This window comes from Physella acuta, unplaced genomic scaffold (genome assembly GCF_028476545.2).
Source record: "Physella acuta isolate Inbredline_101_S28 unplaced genomic scaffold, ASM2847654v3 ptg000788l, whole genome shotgun sequence".
Taxonomy (NCBI): Eukaryota; Metazoa; Mollusca; class Gastropoda; family Physidae; genus Physella; species Physella acuta.
The window spans coordinates 213,062-228,383 of NW_026732306.1; the positions used below are offsets into that span (position 1 = coordinate 213,062).

A 15,322-nucleotide genomic window follows, 5' to 3' on the forward strand; every position below is an offset into this window, starting at 1 on the left:
TTGTGCGGCCGCGCACTATATATGAACCTGCGGCACAGACATTTTGTAAAATACAAATATCATAGGATAAGACTTTGACAACACCGTGCTCACAAGATACGCGTTTATCCTTAGAGAGAACGTTGGTCCTTAATAAAGTTTAAGGACGTATTTATTTATTCATATTTAAAAGTTGGATTGGAATTCCCTGTGTACTATGAGCTTATAGGTGACTTATTCAGGGGAGGTAAAGACAAGTTGGCTTACACATTCTATACGTGTACGGAGATGAACGTTTGTGGTTTAACTACTTCAAAATAAAATCTAAAATAGTCACAACGGTGTTAGTGTAGAAGGGGGTGGGGGAGGGAGGGGAGAAGTGTGGATGTGTGGTTGTGTGAGACAGAAGTAAACCATTATTCGTCGCGATCTTGTTTTTACACAGTAACCCCCGCCCCCACTTTCCACATTCACTAACCCGTCCTCACCTACGGCTATTCTAAACGTCTTATTAAATTTCATAAGTAACGGATTAGTACAAAAAGGTTACCGACATTTGAACCAAGTTATATTGCCTATGCCCATTATCATTTCCGTAAAGCTGCTTGCCTGTAGTGTAAGGTATGGCTTCGCTTCAGTTTTTTTTATTCATGAAGGACAATTGGTTCAATACCCTTTCGGTTGCTATGGTCAGTACTGCAGATGTTACATTAGTTACGGAAGGGGCACACACACAACCATGTACACCACCAAACACCGTCTACTTAGCTGGAAATATTTCACTTCTTGTACCGAGACCAGCGTATAGATACAAAACAATGTCCAGGGTTTATTACCCAAACGTTTATCGATTTCACAAATCGTGATTAAATCTAGTAATTGCTTAACAAAATTAAATACTTATGTTTTTTTCTAATTTTTTTTTTTTTACAGGGAATTAGAGAAGATTTCTTCACAATATAGTTACAATGTCATATCAGCGTATTTAGATCTAGAATACATCAACTAAAACCACATTATTCCACGATGACAATTTTAAATTTTAAAAATAAACAACAACAAAAATCGAAGTCCTCTGTTTACTTCCGCCCCCCTCCCCCCCCCCCCCCCCCCGCACTATTGTGGATTTCTTTCACCATCACATTAAAATCTTTTTTTTTTTTGGACATAATTTTCTAAAGTATATTTTTTTAGAGATAATTTTCCTTTAAAAAAAATTTGAATCTGTCTAAAAATATTTTAAAAATTTGAACTGAACTCATGTGTCCATGACCCGAGATTGTTTTGTTTCTACACACAAAATACAATCAGTCAAACGGATCCTCCATAACTTGCCTGTTTCCCCATATAGTTTCTATCTCTTCCATCGATTGAGTTTGTTATTGTTCGCAAACATTTTTTTTTCTCCCTTTTCCGGTAACACAGGTAAAACCCCGATCACAACAGGTAAATAAGGATAGGTTAACGATGTATTAATAGCATAGGTAGATTTAAAGCTGCCCTCGCCCTATCTCGAAACAAAGGCAAAGTGCCCCGGGGCAGGGATCAAACCCCCACCCCCCAAGTCGAAGGTGAACAGGACACATACGGAAAGGGGGAGAGAAGCCGATTGAACAATGAGAATAGCTTCCCCTGAAGTCATCTCCCCGATCACAACATCGAGTGGGATGATTGATCCTTTATGGACAGCTAATTATCATAATGTACTGATGAAAGGGGAGGCTACTCCATTGACAGATTGAAACGATTGTTTGTGAAGACGTTTCCGGCCCTTGAATACAAGCTGGTTGGAGTAGTGTTTCTTTATAGGCTAGTAAACCGATATACACATAGATCTAGGTGAACACAAAGCCGATTTAGAGTTTCAACACAGTGAAAGCTTAACTCTTTTGTTTTCGTGCGGAGTGTAGAAATTACATTAAATGTAAATTATTATTAATTAGTATTTTGATACGGGCTTAATTAAAATTTCATTTTTAATAAAAAGTTTAATAGAAAAAAAACCTTGATACTTCATATTTAGTTAAATTGACTTTAGATTTTCCAAAACGACAATCGAGATTTACACTAGTATATAACAGCCGGATAGATAGGTAATGCCCCTGATTTTAAGAGTACATTAGCCATGAAGTCAAGTGACATCAGCAAGGTGAAGTCGACTAGATAGTTTGTTGAGATAGGTGATGATATATACATATATATATATATATATATATATATATATATATATATATATATATATATATATATATATATATATATATATATATATATTGTTTACATTTGAATGAGGCATCTGCTTATACAGTTATACAGCTAACACACCAATACTAGTGTGATTAGCATTTTATAATGACACTCATACGTCAGCTGTAATTAGATGTTAGATAAAAATGTACCAAATCTTGTATGATGTTCCCATGTATGAATGTTTGATCTTTTCTTCAGTGAGTTTTAAATGGAAAAGCAGTTTTGATAAAAAAAAATGTACCTGTGCCTGTATGTTAACTTGAATCTAACCCTAACTCACTAGCTGTATTACGTAAGCATAAGTAATCTTTGCACATTACTGTAAATATGTGTGAACTCATTTATGACGAAAAAATAATTCAAACGTAAAAGATTGTAATATCCACTAAAATTGCTGTAAAAACAATTTCTCTGCTGATTATAAATTATTGATAACTTTCCTTAATAGATGTCATTTATATCAAATAAAGAATTCAAAACAAACTCCGCACTTAATTAAAGAGTCATCAGTATTATTATATGTGTTGCGCACGTATATATTACGTCTTGAATATCTAAAAAACCTATGCGTATTTATACCCCACATATTAAACATCTATATACCTTACATACAAAGTGTTCTACCGTCATAGGCCAGTTAGCACGTCAAAAGTTTTAATTCCAATTAATTAACATTCTCCGCCACACTAGGTCTGTGGGGCTTTCAGTGACAGGCTTCTCTAAGGTCAAACTCGTTAAGAAATATGGTTGTCTCCCCTAGACAGGGGAAGCAAGCGTTTATAGCCCTTTAATTTTTTTTTTCTTGAATTATGACGGACTTGAATACGGTCTAGCCGCGGATATAAATAATGTGTTTTTTCTTTCTATCTCGCCCCCATCTTCAAGTTTTACTTTCGTGACGTCGTGGTTAACATAATTATCATTAGCGTAATGAGTGTGACGTAGACTTCCATTCGTGATATGCTTTTAAAATAGTGTCTTACGTTTGGGCGATGTGGATGGAAGAGGGGAGGGGGTGGGAAGGTAAACATGTGGATTATAGAGACGGCGAACCGTACACGATCCGAAGTTTTCTTCTGTATATATTTAGGCACTACAAGCGAAATGCAAGCAATAAGAGAAAGAAATGAGAAGAGACGGTGCTTTCAGAAACGATGTCAAACACCTAAATACAGGGAGATTGGGATTTTTTTTAAAGTGGCGATGTATGATGAGAGGGAGGGGAGGGGTTTAAATTGTTAGACATAATGTTAAAAACTTTAATTTAAAATTTTAATCCGCGTTTGTAGAAAGTTTTTTTTTTTTTTTTTTTTTTTTTTTGGAAATTGTTATAAAAATTGATTAGTATATTAGTTAGAAATTAGTTAGAAATCGAGAAATCGATGATTTCAAGTTAGTTGGCAGATAGAAAGGCGACGTCATTTTGTGACGGTGTGTGATGTCGGATAAAGGGTAGTAACAATCCTTTTAAAAAGCGTGGCTTGACGTCACTTATGGACGACACCTTAGGTGATGCACTATATTGCGTTTAGCTTTGTTTTAACAACAATATGAGCATTTATATATATATATATATATATATATATATATATATATATATATATATATATATATATATATATATATATATATATATATATATATCACATTTTTTGCAAGGATGATTTAATTTATTTTAAATTATAGTAATATTTTTTATTAGTATTAACAGATTCAATATCATTCACATAAAAGACAGCTAGAGCACTTAACTGTTCTTCGCATACTATAGCAAAAAGCACAGTTTACCATAGTTGAATTGTTATTTCTATTTCACGTTATGCGCCGTGAAATGAAAAATTGCAGGATTTCCGTGAAAAATCGTTTGTTTCTCGTTCTGAGAGAGCGGGGACGAATGCATCTTTGTAACCCTCACCCAAATTCGTGTTTCGTCCCTTTTTTAATGTCTACTTTTCCTTTTGTATGCGGCCAACATGACAGGTACAAATGCTCTAATTAAGTCCAGGTGCTAGCGCCGCGCAGATCCAGCGTTAATTAATTAACGCGACACTTTTTGTTTCATATTTCTATTTTCTTTAGCCGGCTCGGAAATCGAAACACAACAGATTTAATTTTATTTATATTTTGTCATGATTGATTTCATTTGCACATCTAGTTTGTTTTTTAAAGCAAGTAATACACTTTGTAAAAATAGACCTTTAGTGACACTGATATATATAATTCTGAGTTGTCGACACAATTATCTTCTGTATATATTTTTACAAAGTATATATATAGATACCTATATATATATATATATATATATATATATATATATATATATATATATATATATATATATATATATATATATATATATGTATATTCACACCCGTTCTCTGTAATTTGAGTTAGTCACTTCATAAAAGCTATAATCTTATATCTTCTATGAATTCACAAAAACCATATTGTCTATGAATTCACACAAGTCTAATCTTAACTGTCTGTCTTCATACAAGTATAATTCTATATAATAGTTTCGCTGTCTGTCTATCTATCTATCTGACAAGAACGCTCTAGAGAAAACACAAGCAAAATAAAAACATGCACAGTAATTCGAAAAACGAAATATGACGTCGACACATTTAGCGTAGAGTAGAACATAATCTCAAACCAGAGAGTGCACACAGTCATATGACGTCATTGATTGTCGCGTAAACATTGAAAACAAGGAAATGTTGTCTAATCTAAATGGTTTGCGTGAAGAGTTTCTTGCATACAATTCTTCGGGTAGGGGCGAAGCCCCACCCCCCGCGTAAGAACGTCTGAGCCCCCCCCCTCCCCAACTCAAAAGAAATTTCCTCATCGATACTCTATAATAAAATTACCGCCTAATTAATGTGTCTAATCTAAAAAGTGGTTTTCTTGCAATGGGACGGTAGACATGTTTTTTTTGGGGAAGGGGGGGGGGGGGGGGGGTGGGGGGTGGAGGGGTGGGGGGGTGTGTGTGTGTGGGGGGTGGGGTGGTGTGTGGGGGTGGGGTGGGGGTGGGGGGTGGTGTGTGTGGGGGGGGTGGGTTGGTTTCAGTGTTTCTTTCAGACTTTTTCCTCCCCGGAGAGGGGTGGGGGTACTTGAAATTTTCGGGGGCGGGGGTAGAATTTTCTGGGAGGGGGCGGACACTGGAAAAAGTATATAATTATATTTCGTTGAATGGGACGGTAGACATGTTTTTTTTTGGGGGTGGGGGGTGGTGGAGGGGTGGGGGGGAGGTGGTGTGTGGGTGGGGGGGGGATCGGGGGTGGTGTGTGGGGGGGTGGGGGGTGGTGTTTGGGGGGGGTGGGGGGTGGTGTGTGGGGGGGTGGGTTGGTTTCAGTGTTTCTTTCAGACTTTTTCCTACCCGGAGAGGGGTGGGGGGTACTTGAAATTTTCGGGGGCGGGGGTAGAATTTTCTGGGAGGGGGCGGACACTGGAAAAAGTATATAATTATATTTCGTTGAATGGGACGGTAGACATGTTTTTTTTTTGGGGGGTGGGGGTGGGGGGGCGGTGTGTGGAGGGGGTGGTGTGTGGGGGTGAGGGGTGGGAGTGGGGGTTGTGTGTGGGGGTGGGGGGTGGGGTGGGGGTGGGGGTGGTGTGTGGGGGTGGGGGGTGGGGTGGGGGTGGTGTGTGTGGGGGGGTGGGTTGGTTTTAGTTTAGAGAAAAGAGACAGCACTATCAGCCTAGCGCCCGTTGTACCCTTCCTCAACGGGCCATTTTTCTCGTCTTAATATATCTGTCTTCCCACCTATATAATCTTACTCCGCTAACAGTTCAGCCAAAAGGAAATATCAGTAGAATATGTTCACGAAAATAGCATGCACGACTCATACAGACTTGCTTATGCTTGCATAATCTCACATTATCAGCAGTGCTCCATATATTAGCATATTTTATTAAATTTACATATCAAAACATTACGAATGTAGAGAATGTGTTAAATATTTATTTCTCTTTCGCATTTGACTTATAAAATTTAAAACATTGACTTAAAAAAAGCGAAAAAGAATTGAACCTTAACGCACTTCAACATGTACAAAATTAAAATCCGAATCTATTTTCACACACAACTTAATTAATTTTTTTGTCTATAAATGGTACTAAAAAATTGCATATAATACAAAACAAGAAATAAAATTTTAATGAAATAACAAAACATTTTTTTTTTCTTGAAGTCGTCATAAGACGGGACGAATAGAAAATTTTCTGCACGTTCTGAGCTAGGAGCTTCCTCCCAACCTGACCACAATTTATGTCCCCGGGACCCAGTATATAACGGTAGACCCAGCGTCGGATTAATGGCTACTGTTGCCGGCACACGAACCCCATCTTATTAAGCTCATAATAGAGCAATTAGCGAAATAATTCTTTTTGCCTTTAATTACAAGAAAGCCACGTTAAAGAATGCGCAGAGCGTTGAGGGGGGACGAACGGGAGAAGACATTTACAATCCGCTAGCCGTAAGCTTTGCGGGCTTATTACCATGTGATACTGAATAAATTATAAGTTTTTTTTTAAAGGGAAATAATTTGGTTTGTTTAAATTAAAGGGAAATAAGCAAGGCAATAACTCCATTACCAAGATTTATTTTGCGCTGCGTTGTTGATATTTTAAACAATTAAGTAGCAGGTAATTAATTATTATTTTTTTTGTGTTAAATTATGAATGTTTTAATGTATATGGCTCTAAAAAAAGACTAAGTTCATGGAGAAAATGTCGACTTAGTAATTTTAATACCAGATCAGTTTAAGATAGTTTTAAATAAGATGCAAGCTCCAATTAGAACGTTGATGTTAGTTCAGTTCTAAATGGCCTTTAATTTAACTTAACTCAGAATATAATTTTACTTTGTGAAAGTCAACAGTTTTTTAAATTATATTTCCTTTAAGACGCTTCGTAATGTGGTGAAGTCTTTAAATGCTAGCGTTTTGCAAACTACATCCTTATATATATATATATATATATATATATATATATATATATATATATATATATATATATATATATATATATATATATATATATATATATATATATATATATATATATATATATATATATATATATATATATATATATATATATATATATATATACACACCGTAAGGAACAAACATAACTTTACTTTACAGAACATATTTATCTATTGTTAAACTGATGGATAGAACAAGACCTTAGACCTAAGTCTGTGAACTAAAATGTTCACGTTTCACGGGCAAGTAAATAAAAACATAACTCTTGCTCTTAGCAAATACAGAAACAAAACAGAAAAAAACAATTTTATAAACTGTTCCTGTCTATCGCAGCCGATGCTAATGTTAGGGTTTTGGTTACTGTTTAGTTAGTGTTTAGTAGTTTAATGAGTCTCTGGCTCCAGAACAATGGCACAAGACATCTTTCAAGCGCTAACCATTTGTCTTTAGTAAGAGTATATTTTCCAAGACAGCGTTAACTACAGTCTACACAAGAGTTTGTCGAAAGTCATTCTGGGAAAAGTTTTTCAAATTCATGAATCAAGTCTGGGGAATTCGTTTATATTTTTTAAAAATATATTTTCCTAAAAATAAAAAATAAATGTTTACCTGTTATATTCTATTTTTGTTAATATTTTTAAACACGGTAACATGTTATATTTTTCTAATTTTTTTTTGCTGACAAAAGAAAATGAAGTAATAGACTGTTGGCCATTGAACTGGATAAATAGCTAAAGCTTGCTTTGGTTGTATATAAACACTTGAATTTTTTAAATCCGAAAATCTTTTCTTCTAAATAACAATAAAATATTTAAAAACCTATTTTGTCATTTATTTTTCTTACACAAATTTCAACGGAAAATTCTTTTTTTAAAATCCTAAACAAATAAAAAATATATAAAACTTGATTTAATTCTAAAACCTTCAACTTAAATAAAAAATGTAAGCAAAACATTGAGTTTCATAAAAGCTTTATTACAACATTAAGACCACTAAATTCACCGCAATTTTAAGTTCTTAATGTAGCTTAATGTATGGCACGCCGGTACTCAAAGAGGATACTAAAATGTTTATTGCTAGGGTTAAGTTCGCTAACAAGGGTCACGAAGTCAAGACCACCATTTGTTTTCACACACACGCCAAAAAAAAAAAAACTTTATTAAGGAAAAAAAACTGACCACTGGCCAGTTAAACATACTATAAACTGTCTGAGATTTATGATTCGCCTCCCAGGGTGCAGCGACCCGGGAAACGATACACTAGAGGAATTCAGACCTTCAAAGGAAAGCCCGTCGGACCGCGGGCCGTTGCTGGCCCGGCGCTAGAGCCGAGGGTGGGAATCGGCAAAAATCTGTTTAACCACTTTTTCAGCTGCCTGGGCTGACCACTCCAAACCTCGCGGACCGTTAATACTCTGAAGTATATACCTTTATCCTTTAACCCCCCCCCCCCCCCCCCCAACCCTTTCTCGCACGTTAACCAGTCTATTAAGGTAGAGTTTGACCGCGTGAAGATGGCCTATCCACACGAAATATCAGTCCAATCTCGCGAGAACCACTTGAAAAAAAAAAAAAAAAACCCGCGAGAGTGAGAATTTTATCAAACCATCTGGACGAATTCCTGTCATTTTTATGAGAATGACCTTGCAGTAGCCGCGGTGTTCGTAAACTTGCACACCCCACGCGTTCGCACGTCGGTGCGCACTGGTGTTGTGGGTGATAGTTTTAGGTGCGCACCGGTACAGTCGGCCCATCCAAGATTCAAGACAACCAAGAAAGGCGCGCACAAGCTCTTGTACACCGGCATCAAGCCATATGTTAGTATCTCGTGCCGGTAATCTCCGGTTCATTGTGCCGGCCTGACACGGCTGTGCCCAAATGGTATTTATATTTGTAATGAATGGCCCGTCTAACAAGACCGAACAGACCCTCTCGGCGAAAGCCAACTAACACGTGTTCCCCCCCCCCTGCCCTCCGCGACCACCGTAATACGGGAGCCATGAATGACTTCATAAAAATTTCAAGTGACATATCGCACGATCGTCCACTTGCTGAAAATATATGACGTATTGATACTTTTGATATGGCCAGATTTTTAATGCATTCTATGCCAAATATTTAATAAAAAATAAAAAACCTTAACTGATTTAACCATAATTTTTTTTTTATCTGCTTGAGAAAATAATTGAAGTCGTAAAATACCAAAATTATTTTTGATGATTGATGAATGCATAAATTGATAATGACGTCGCTTATTTTCATTATCAAAAAAAAAAAACTACGAAATTTAAGTTTTCGTTGTAAGTCATTGATCTTTAGAAAATAAATCTCCTTGTGGTTAGAAATAGGTTGTTTGCGTGACTTAAAAAACTAGGCGACTGCACTTTATTTTACAAGGATTTTAGATCAATCACCTGTATAGGTGATGGCAGTAGATTTATGCGCAGACGACAATTGCTACTTGCGGACGTCTGGGGAAAGATGAGACTCAAGTAAACGTGGGGTGTTGTTTTTTTCACTGTCTCACACGTTTGGTGTCGGGTAACGTGAACGTTTTGCGTGAGAGGTGAGTACATCAGTAGTGTTGATGTTTTAGGGCTGTATGTTCATGCTAAAATGTGTGTGAGTGGGGCATCCAATAGTATTGATGTTTTAGGGCTGTATTTAAAAGCTAATATGTTCTATCGATGTGTAATTGGTGTCTTTTTGTTTTGATGTTTTAGTGTTATATGTACAAGCTAAAATGTGTGTGAGTGGGGCATTCAATAGTATTGATGTTTTAGGGCTGTATGTTCAAGCTAAAATGTTGTGTTGATGTATGGTAAGTGAGGCTTTGTATTGATGTTTTAGTGCTATATGTACAAGCTAAAATGTGTGTGAGTGGGGCATCCAATAGTTTTGATATTTTAGGGCTGTATGTACAAGCTAAAATGTGTGGTGGGTGACGCTTTGTATTGATGTTTTAGGGCTGTATGTACAAGCTAAAATGTGTGGTGGGTGACGCTTTGTATTGATGTTTTAGGGCTATATGTACACGCTAAAATGTGTGTGAGTGGGGCATCCAATAGTTTTGATGTTTTAAAGCTGTATGTACAAGCTAAAATGTATTGATGTATGGTAAGTGAGGCTTTGTATTGATGTTTTAGTGCTATATGTACAAGCTAAAATTAAGGTTCTTTTGATGTGTAGTGGGTGATGCTTCCAATATTATTGTTACATATACAAAGGTAAATCAATAATAATGTTTAGTTAATTTCTTTATAAATTTGTAATCTAGAATGGTATAGGTAAGTTTGTTTCTTGTTCATCGTAATGAATTAATTTGAAAGACGAAAGCTTTTTAAAATATTTATTTGAAGCCATTCGGTGATAAATTTGTTTACAATAGATGAATGATACTAAACAGTATAACAACATTTAATTAATGTATTTATGTATCGTTGACTGTGAATTGTGATTGATATCGTATATTTATGTTTATTCGATATTATTCATAGTCATTGATGTTTACGATAGATAAAAATCATCGATATTTTGTTGGTTTACCGTTCGCTGTGAATTATAATCGGTATCGAAACCTAGCTACGATTTTCATGTACCGTTTAGTTAATGTCTTGGTAAGTAACAGTGGTAGGAATTAATCTAACAAGAACTAGTATAATAGCATTAAAATAATGTCTATTAGCGGGTATATTCGTCATTTGTAATGCTTGCTATGGTTGTTTACCTTCATTAAAACTATTCTGCCGGTCATTGTATTAACGTGTGTACAATAATTAAAAACCAGAGTCGTAATTTTCTAAAACAGTTAACTAATTGGGTGTATTATTACGTGAAGCTGCTGGCATATTTATATATTAATTAAATTAATTAAATGTACAGGCCAATTTGGTATCTTGCTGCTAACGATGAGAAATACCTTTTGATCCATGTTATGTTTGTGTTAAATTTAAGGTGGAATGTTGTGTTATTGTATATTTGTTACTATCCTTTATGTGTGATTTTAAAAAAAATGTGTAGGCTATAAATAGAATTGATGTATACTTTATATACGTGCGTAGTGTTTGTTTTGTTTTTTTTAACTTGGTTTTCATTTTAAGACGAATTAACATTTAAAATTGGTTTATTGATGTAGTTTTAGATATTAAGCTACTTGTTGATGTTGGTCTGGTTTGTGCATAAGGTAGTAGTGCTCACAGCAGAAGTTTGAAAATGTAGAAATAAATTAGCATAAAAAGACTCACCAGCAGAGCCTGACCCCTCAAGGCCTTCAAAAGTTTTGCTGGTCATAGCCATGAGCGCGTCCAGGGGCGACACTGACGATTTCTTGCTGGTGGGTATCACCTTAGGAGGAGGGTCATCGTCGTCCACAGTGATCTCCTCGTCCTCGTCATCGGACGACGCCTCGCTGGCCGTGAGGATGGCGCCCGCGCAGGGCGTGGAGGAGGTGCGGATAGACACCGGGGAGGTCTCTTCCGGGTCAAGGTTGTCCCAAGGTCGGACAATTTTCGTGGTCAGGTTGACGGGTTTGGTCTGAGGGCTGAGGTGTAACATGCTCCTGTGGGTGAGTTGTTGTAAAGGGGAGGGGAGCCCCGGGAGCATGGACTTACCCCGGCCGTTGATAGGAGACCGGAGGGGCGGGCTGATGGACAGCGCCGCTCTGAAGCTCTCACGGCTGTATTCAGATTTGCAGAGGTTCAGCAGCTGGCCTTCTTTGCCGCTGTAGGAATTCCTACCCCGAGCCACGTTCTGCCCGCTGTTGTTTCTCATGTCAGCGTGCAGCCTGTTTAATTCTGTCGCACGCTGCGCTGTCTTGTGTCTGGGGTGGTGGTTGTCCCGTTGTGGTGTCTGGTGGTTGTGGGGTTTGTGGTGCGCTTGGCTTTGGGTGTTCGAGCGGTCCTCAAACGAGTTGTGTTTATCCTCCGCTCCAGCGTTGGGAGCCCCCAGAATGTCTTTGATGCAGAACGATGTGAAAGGTTTGCAAGGGTTTCGCGGCGGTTGGATTTGAACCATGGCCAGTCGCTTGATGGGCTCGTAGTTGTCTCGACCCTCATCTTCCTCCACCTTGGACATGGTCATTCTAACAGGTACCCAGCTTTAGGGTCTCCAATCCCCGGTCACCTGGAGAAAATCATCGATATCAGAATCAATATACAACAGTGAATCACACATACAAAGAAAACAAATCAGAGAACTTGACAGTCATAAAATTGCTATTTCAAAAAAAAAAAAAATTAAAAAAAAAATTAAAAATTAAAAAAAAGAGGAAAAAGAATAATCTAAGTCTCTGAAGATAGACGTAGGTACGTAATGTAGTCCCAGAAAAAAACAGAGCAGTATATTGCTGGACAAAGATGTGTGCCTTATAACAATGCTTGCTTTCAACCCTTCTTCATAGTTTGTCAATTCAAGCGGAACGTTGTAAACAGATGCAGGTTTGCTTATGCTAATGACAGGTAAGCGGTTTATCTTTGATCACTGGCAGTGCATATTAAGGGTCGTTAGTCTAAATTTAACTCCGAACCTGTATCCACCTAACCTGAAACTTTAAACCTAACATCGATACCGTGTAAAAATAAACTTTTGATTCATATTGTATAACAATCTCCGCAGACATAGATCCAACCAACAAACATCACCTAGATCTAGTGTGTAAGCTAATAATGCATTGTTTGACTACAAAAGGTAAATAATTAATTGACTTCGGTAAAAATTCAGGTCATAATGCGACATAGAAATATAATTAGTCGACCTACGAGTTATTGATGTGTTTTAATCTGTAGACTTTTAAAAGCGTTCAATGCAGTAATGGAAAATTTATAATTAAAAATTGAAATTATTTTTCCTGAATTTATCATAAGTATTCTAATGTATAAACATTTTTTAAAAACTATCTGGGAAAGTTGTTTTTTTTTTTTAAACATAGCTTGCAATAGAAATTATACTAAATGGACAATATAAATTATACAGATTCGACTATTCAGAATTGTGCAACTTCAAAGAGAATTCGCACGAATCTTGTTGGAATTACGGATTAGAATAGTAAATGTAAACAAAGTTAAACCAAATAGTGATTTATCATACAGCTTTAAAGTTGCATCTAAGGAAACCTCAAAATTCCTAATTCCATTTTAACGGTATAGAAATCCTACTGCCCTATGTCTTAAAACTGTAGTGGTGTGATTAAAAAGTCATTACAATAATTAATCTTTGTTCTTAAACATTTAGATTAATGCAGTAGCATGCTGCAGGTAATTTTTTTTTCCAAACTTTTTACTTAATCGGAAAGTCTAAAAGTTAAATATAAACATACACTGGTGCAAATAATGACAGTGAGCTTACAATAACGGTAGGCCTGTATGCTAATAATAGCATAATGTGCATACATGAATACTATGAGCAGATAATAACACAGTTTGCACACAATAATAATGGGCCTATATGCTAACTATAGCACAATGTGCAGACATGAACTATATGTGCAAACAATAACACAGTGATTACAATAACACAGTGTGTATACAATAACACAGTGTGTATACAAGAACACACAGTGTATACAATAACAGTGTGCACAAAATAACACAACGACCAAACTATAACAGAATTTGTAAACATGAATACTATATGTATACATTAACACATTATACAATAACACACAGTGTATACAATAACAGTGTGCATACAATAACACAACGAACAAACTATAACAGATTAGCCAAACAAGAATATTATGTGCAGACAAGCACAATGGGGATCGTTTGTATTTCATAACACCCCCATTTCATTAACACAATTATAATTCGTAATTAAATACTCATCGCTGGGAAATACATTTTTTATGTGTTTTTTTTTTTTTTTTTTTTTTTTTTTTGTCAAGACCTTAATCTAATAGCTGAAAACATGTCACGAAAATACAGAGAGGGGGTGAGGCTGTGGGGGAGGCTGGGGGTGGGGGTCGCTGAGAACACTTGGCACCATAAGACCGGTTTAAACAAAAGGACAACGATGGTTTCTTTTGTTGGGGTGGAGGGGGGGGGGGGCAGTGAGTTTGTTTTAGCTAGATTGTCAGCCTGTTTGTGTTAGCTAGATTTAATATATATATATATATATATATATATATATATATATATATATATATATATATATATATATATATATATATATATATATATATATATATTGAAGTATTGGTTACCCTTATCCTTATATTAAAGAAGACATATAAATTAGCAATAATCATTTACAGAAGTTGTATAAATTAGCAATGCCTATATAAAATAGTTTTTTTAAATTAGCCATACCGATATAAAATAATTGTATAGCTTAGCCGTACACATATAAAGTAGTTGTTCAACTTAGCCATAATCATACAAAAGTAGGTGTGTAAATCAGCTATAACCACATACAGTAGTTATATAAATTAGCCTTACTCGTATAAGTAGTTTTATAAATTAGCCTTACTGTGTTTGCATAAGTTTGCCACATCCATATAAAATATTTATTCCCGAAGGCGGACTGTTGGTAGCCACAATAGTGTTAAGAAAAAAACAACGGAATTTTAGCAAATCAATATTGACTTTTTAAAACTTACATAATTTACTTGATTCGTTTTTTGTTATGAATTAGAAGGTAAATACCAACAACAGATATGCCATCAATGAATATACGAGCAATAACACTTCTTCAACCCCAAGCTTAACTATTAATACTAGCCCTAATCCAAGCCAAACCCAACATATTGAAGCTACCGTTCTCGTGAGCATTAGTGATACAATTTACAAATACGTCAAATGTGTCTGGCTAACCACTATTAAGCTAAACTTTCTTTAAACTAGAGTATTTAACTTTTTTTTTTAAAGTTTAGTTAGCTAATTATGTAAAAAGCAGGTATAAAGTGCATGTTTAAAATTTAACATTAACAAATAAATAAAACAGTTTTGGCGAAAATAAAGCTCCTTGTTTGAGAAAATAATCGATTTAGGTACATACAACTTTTGATCATTAATGTTGTCAACTCTAGCCGCTGTGAACTAGTCAATGAAATATATTAAACTTGTATTTGTCTTAAATAGTTTTACTTATAGCTGTCTTTTGGTTGTGTCT

General features: G+C 35.8%; 1 protein-coding gene across 1 annotated transcript in view; it reads right to left on the bottom strand.

Annotated features, from left to right (window-relative positions):
- The window catches only part of LOC131950923 (transcription factor LBX1), a 48,889-nt gene extending 36,562 nt beyond the window's left edge, over window positions 1-12,327 (bottom strand). The window contains exon 1 of the mRNA XM_059313137.1: window positions 11,461-12,327. Within this exon, the coding sequence (XP_059169120.1) occupies window positions 11,461-12,295 (835 nt within the window). The 5' untranslated portion in view covers window positions 12,296-12,327. The remainder of the gene's footprint in view (window positions 1-11,460) is intronic.
- Between the last annotated feature and the right edge of the window lie 2,995 nt (window positions 12,328-15,322).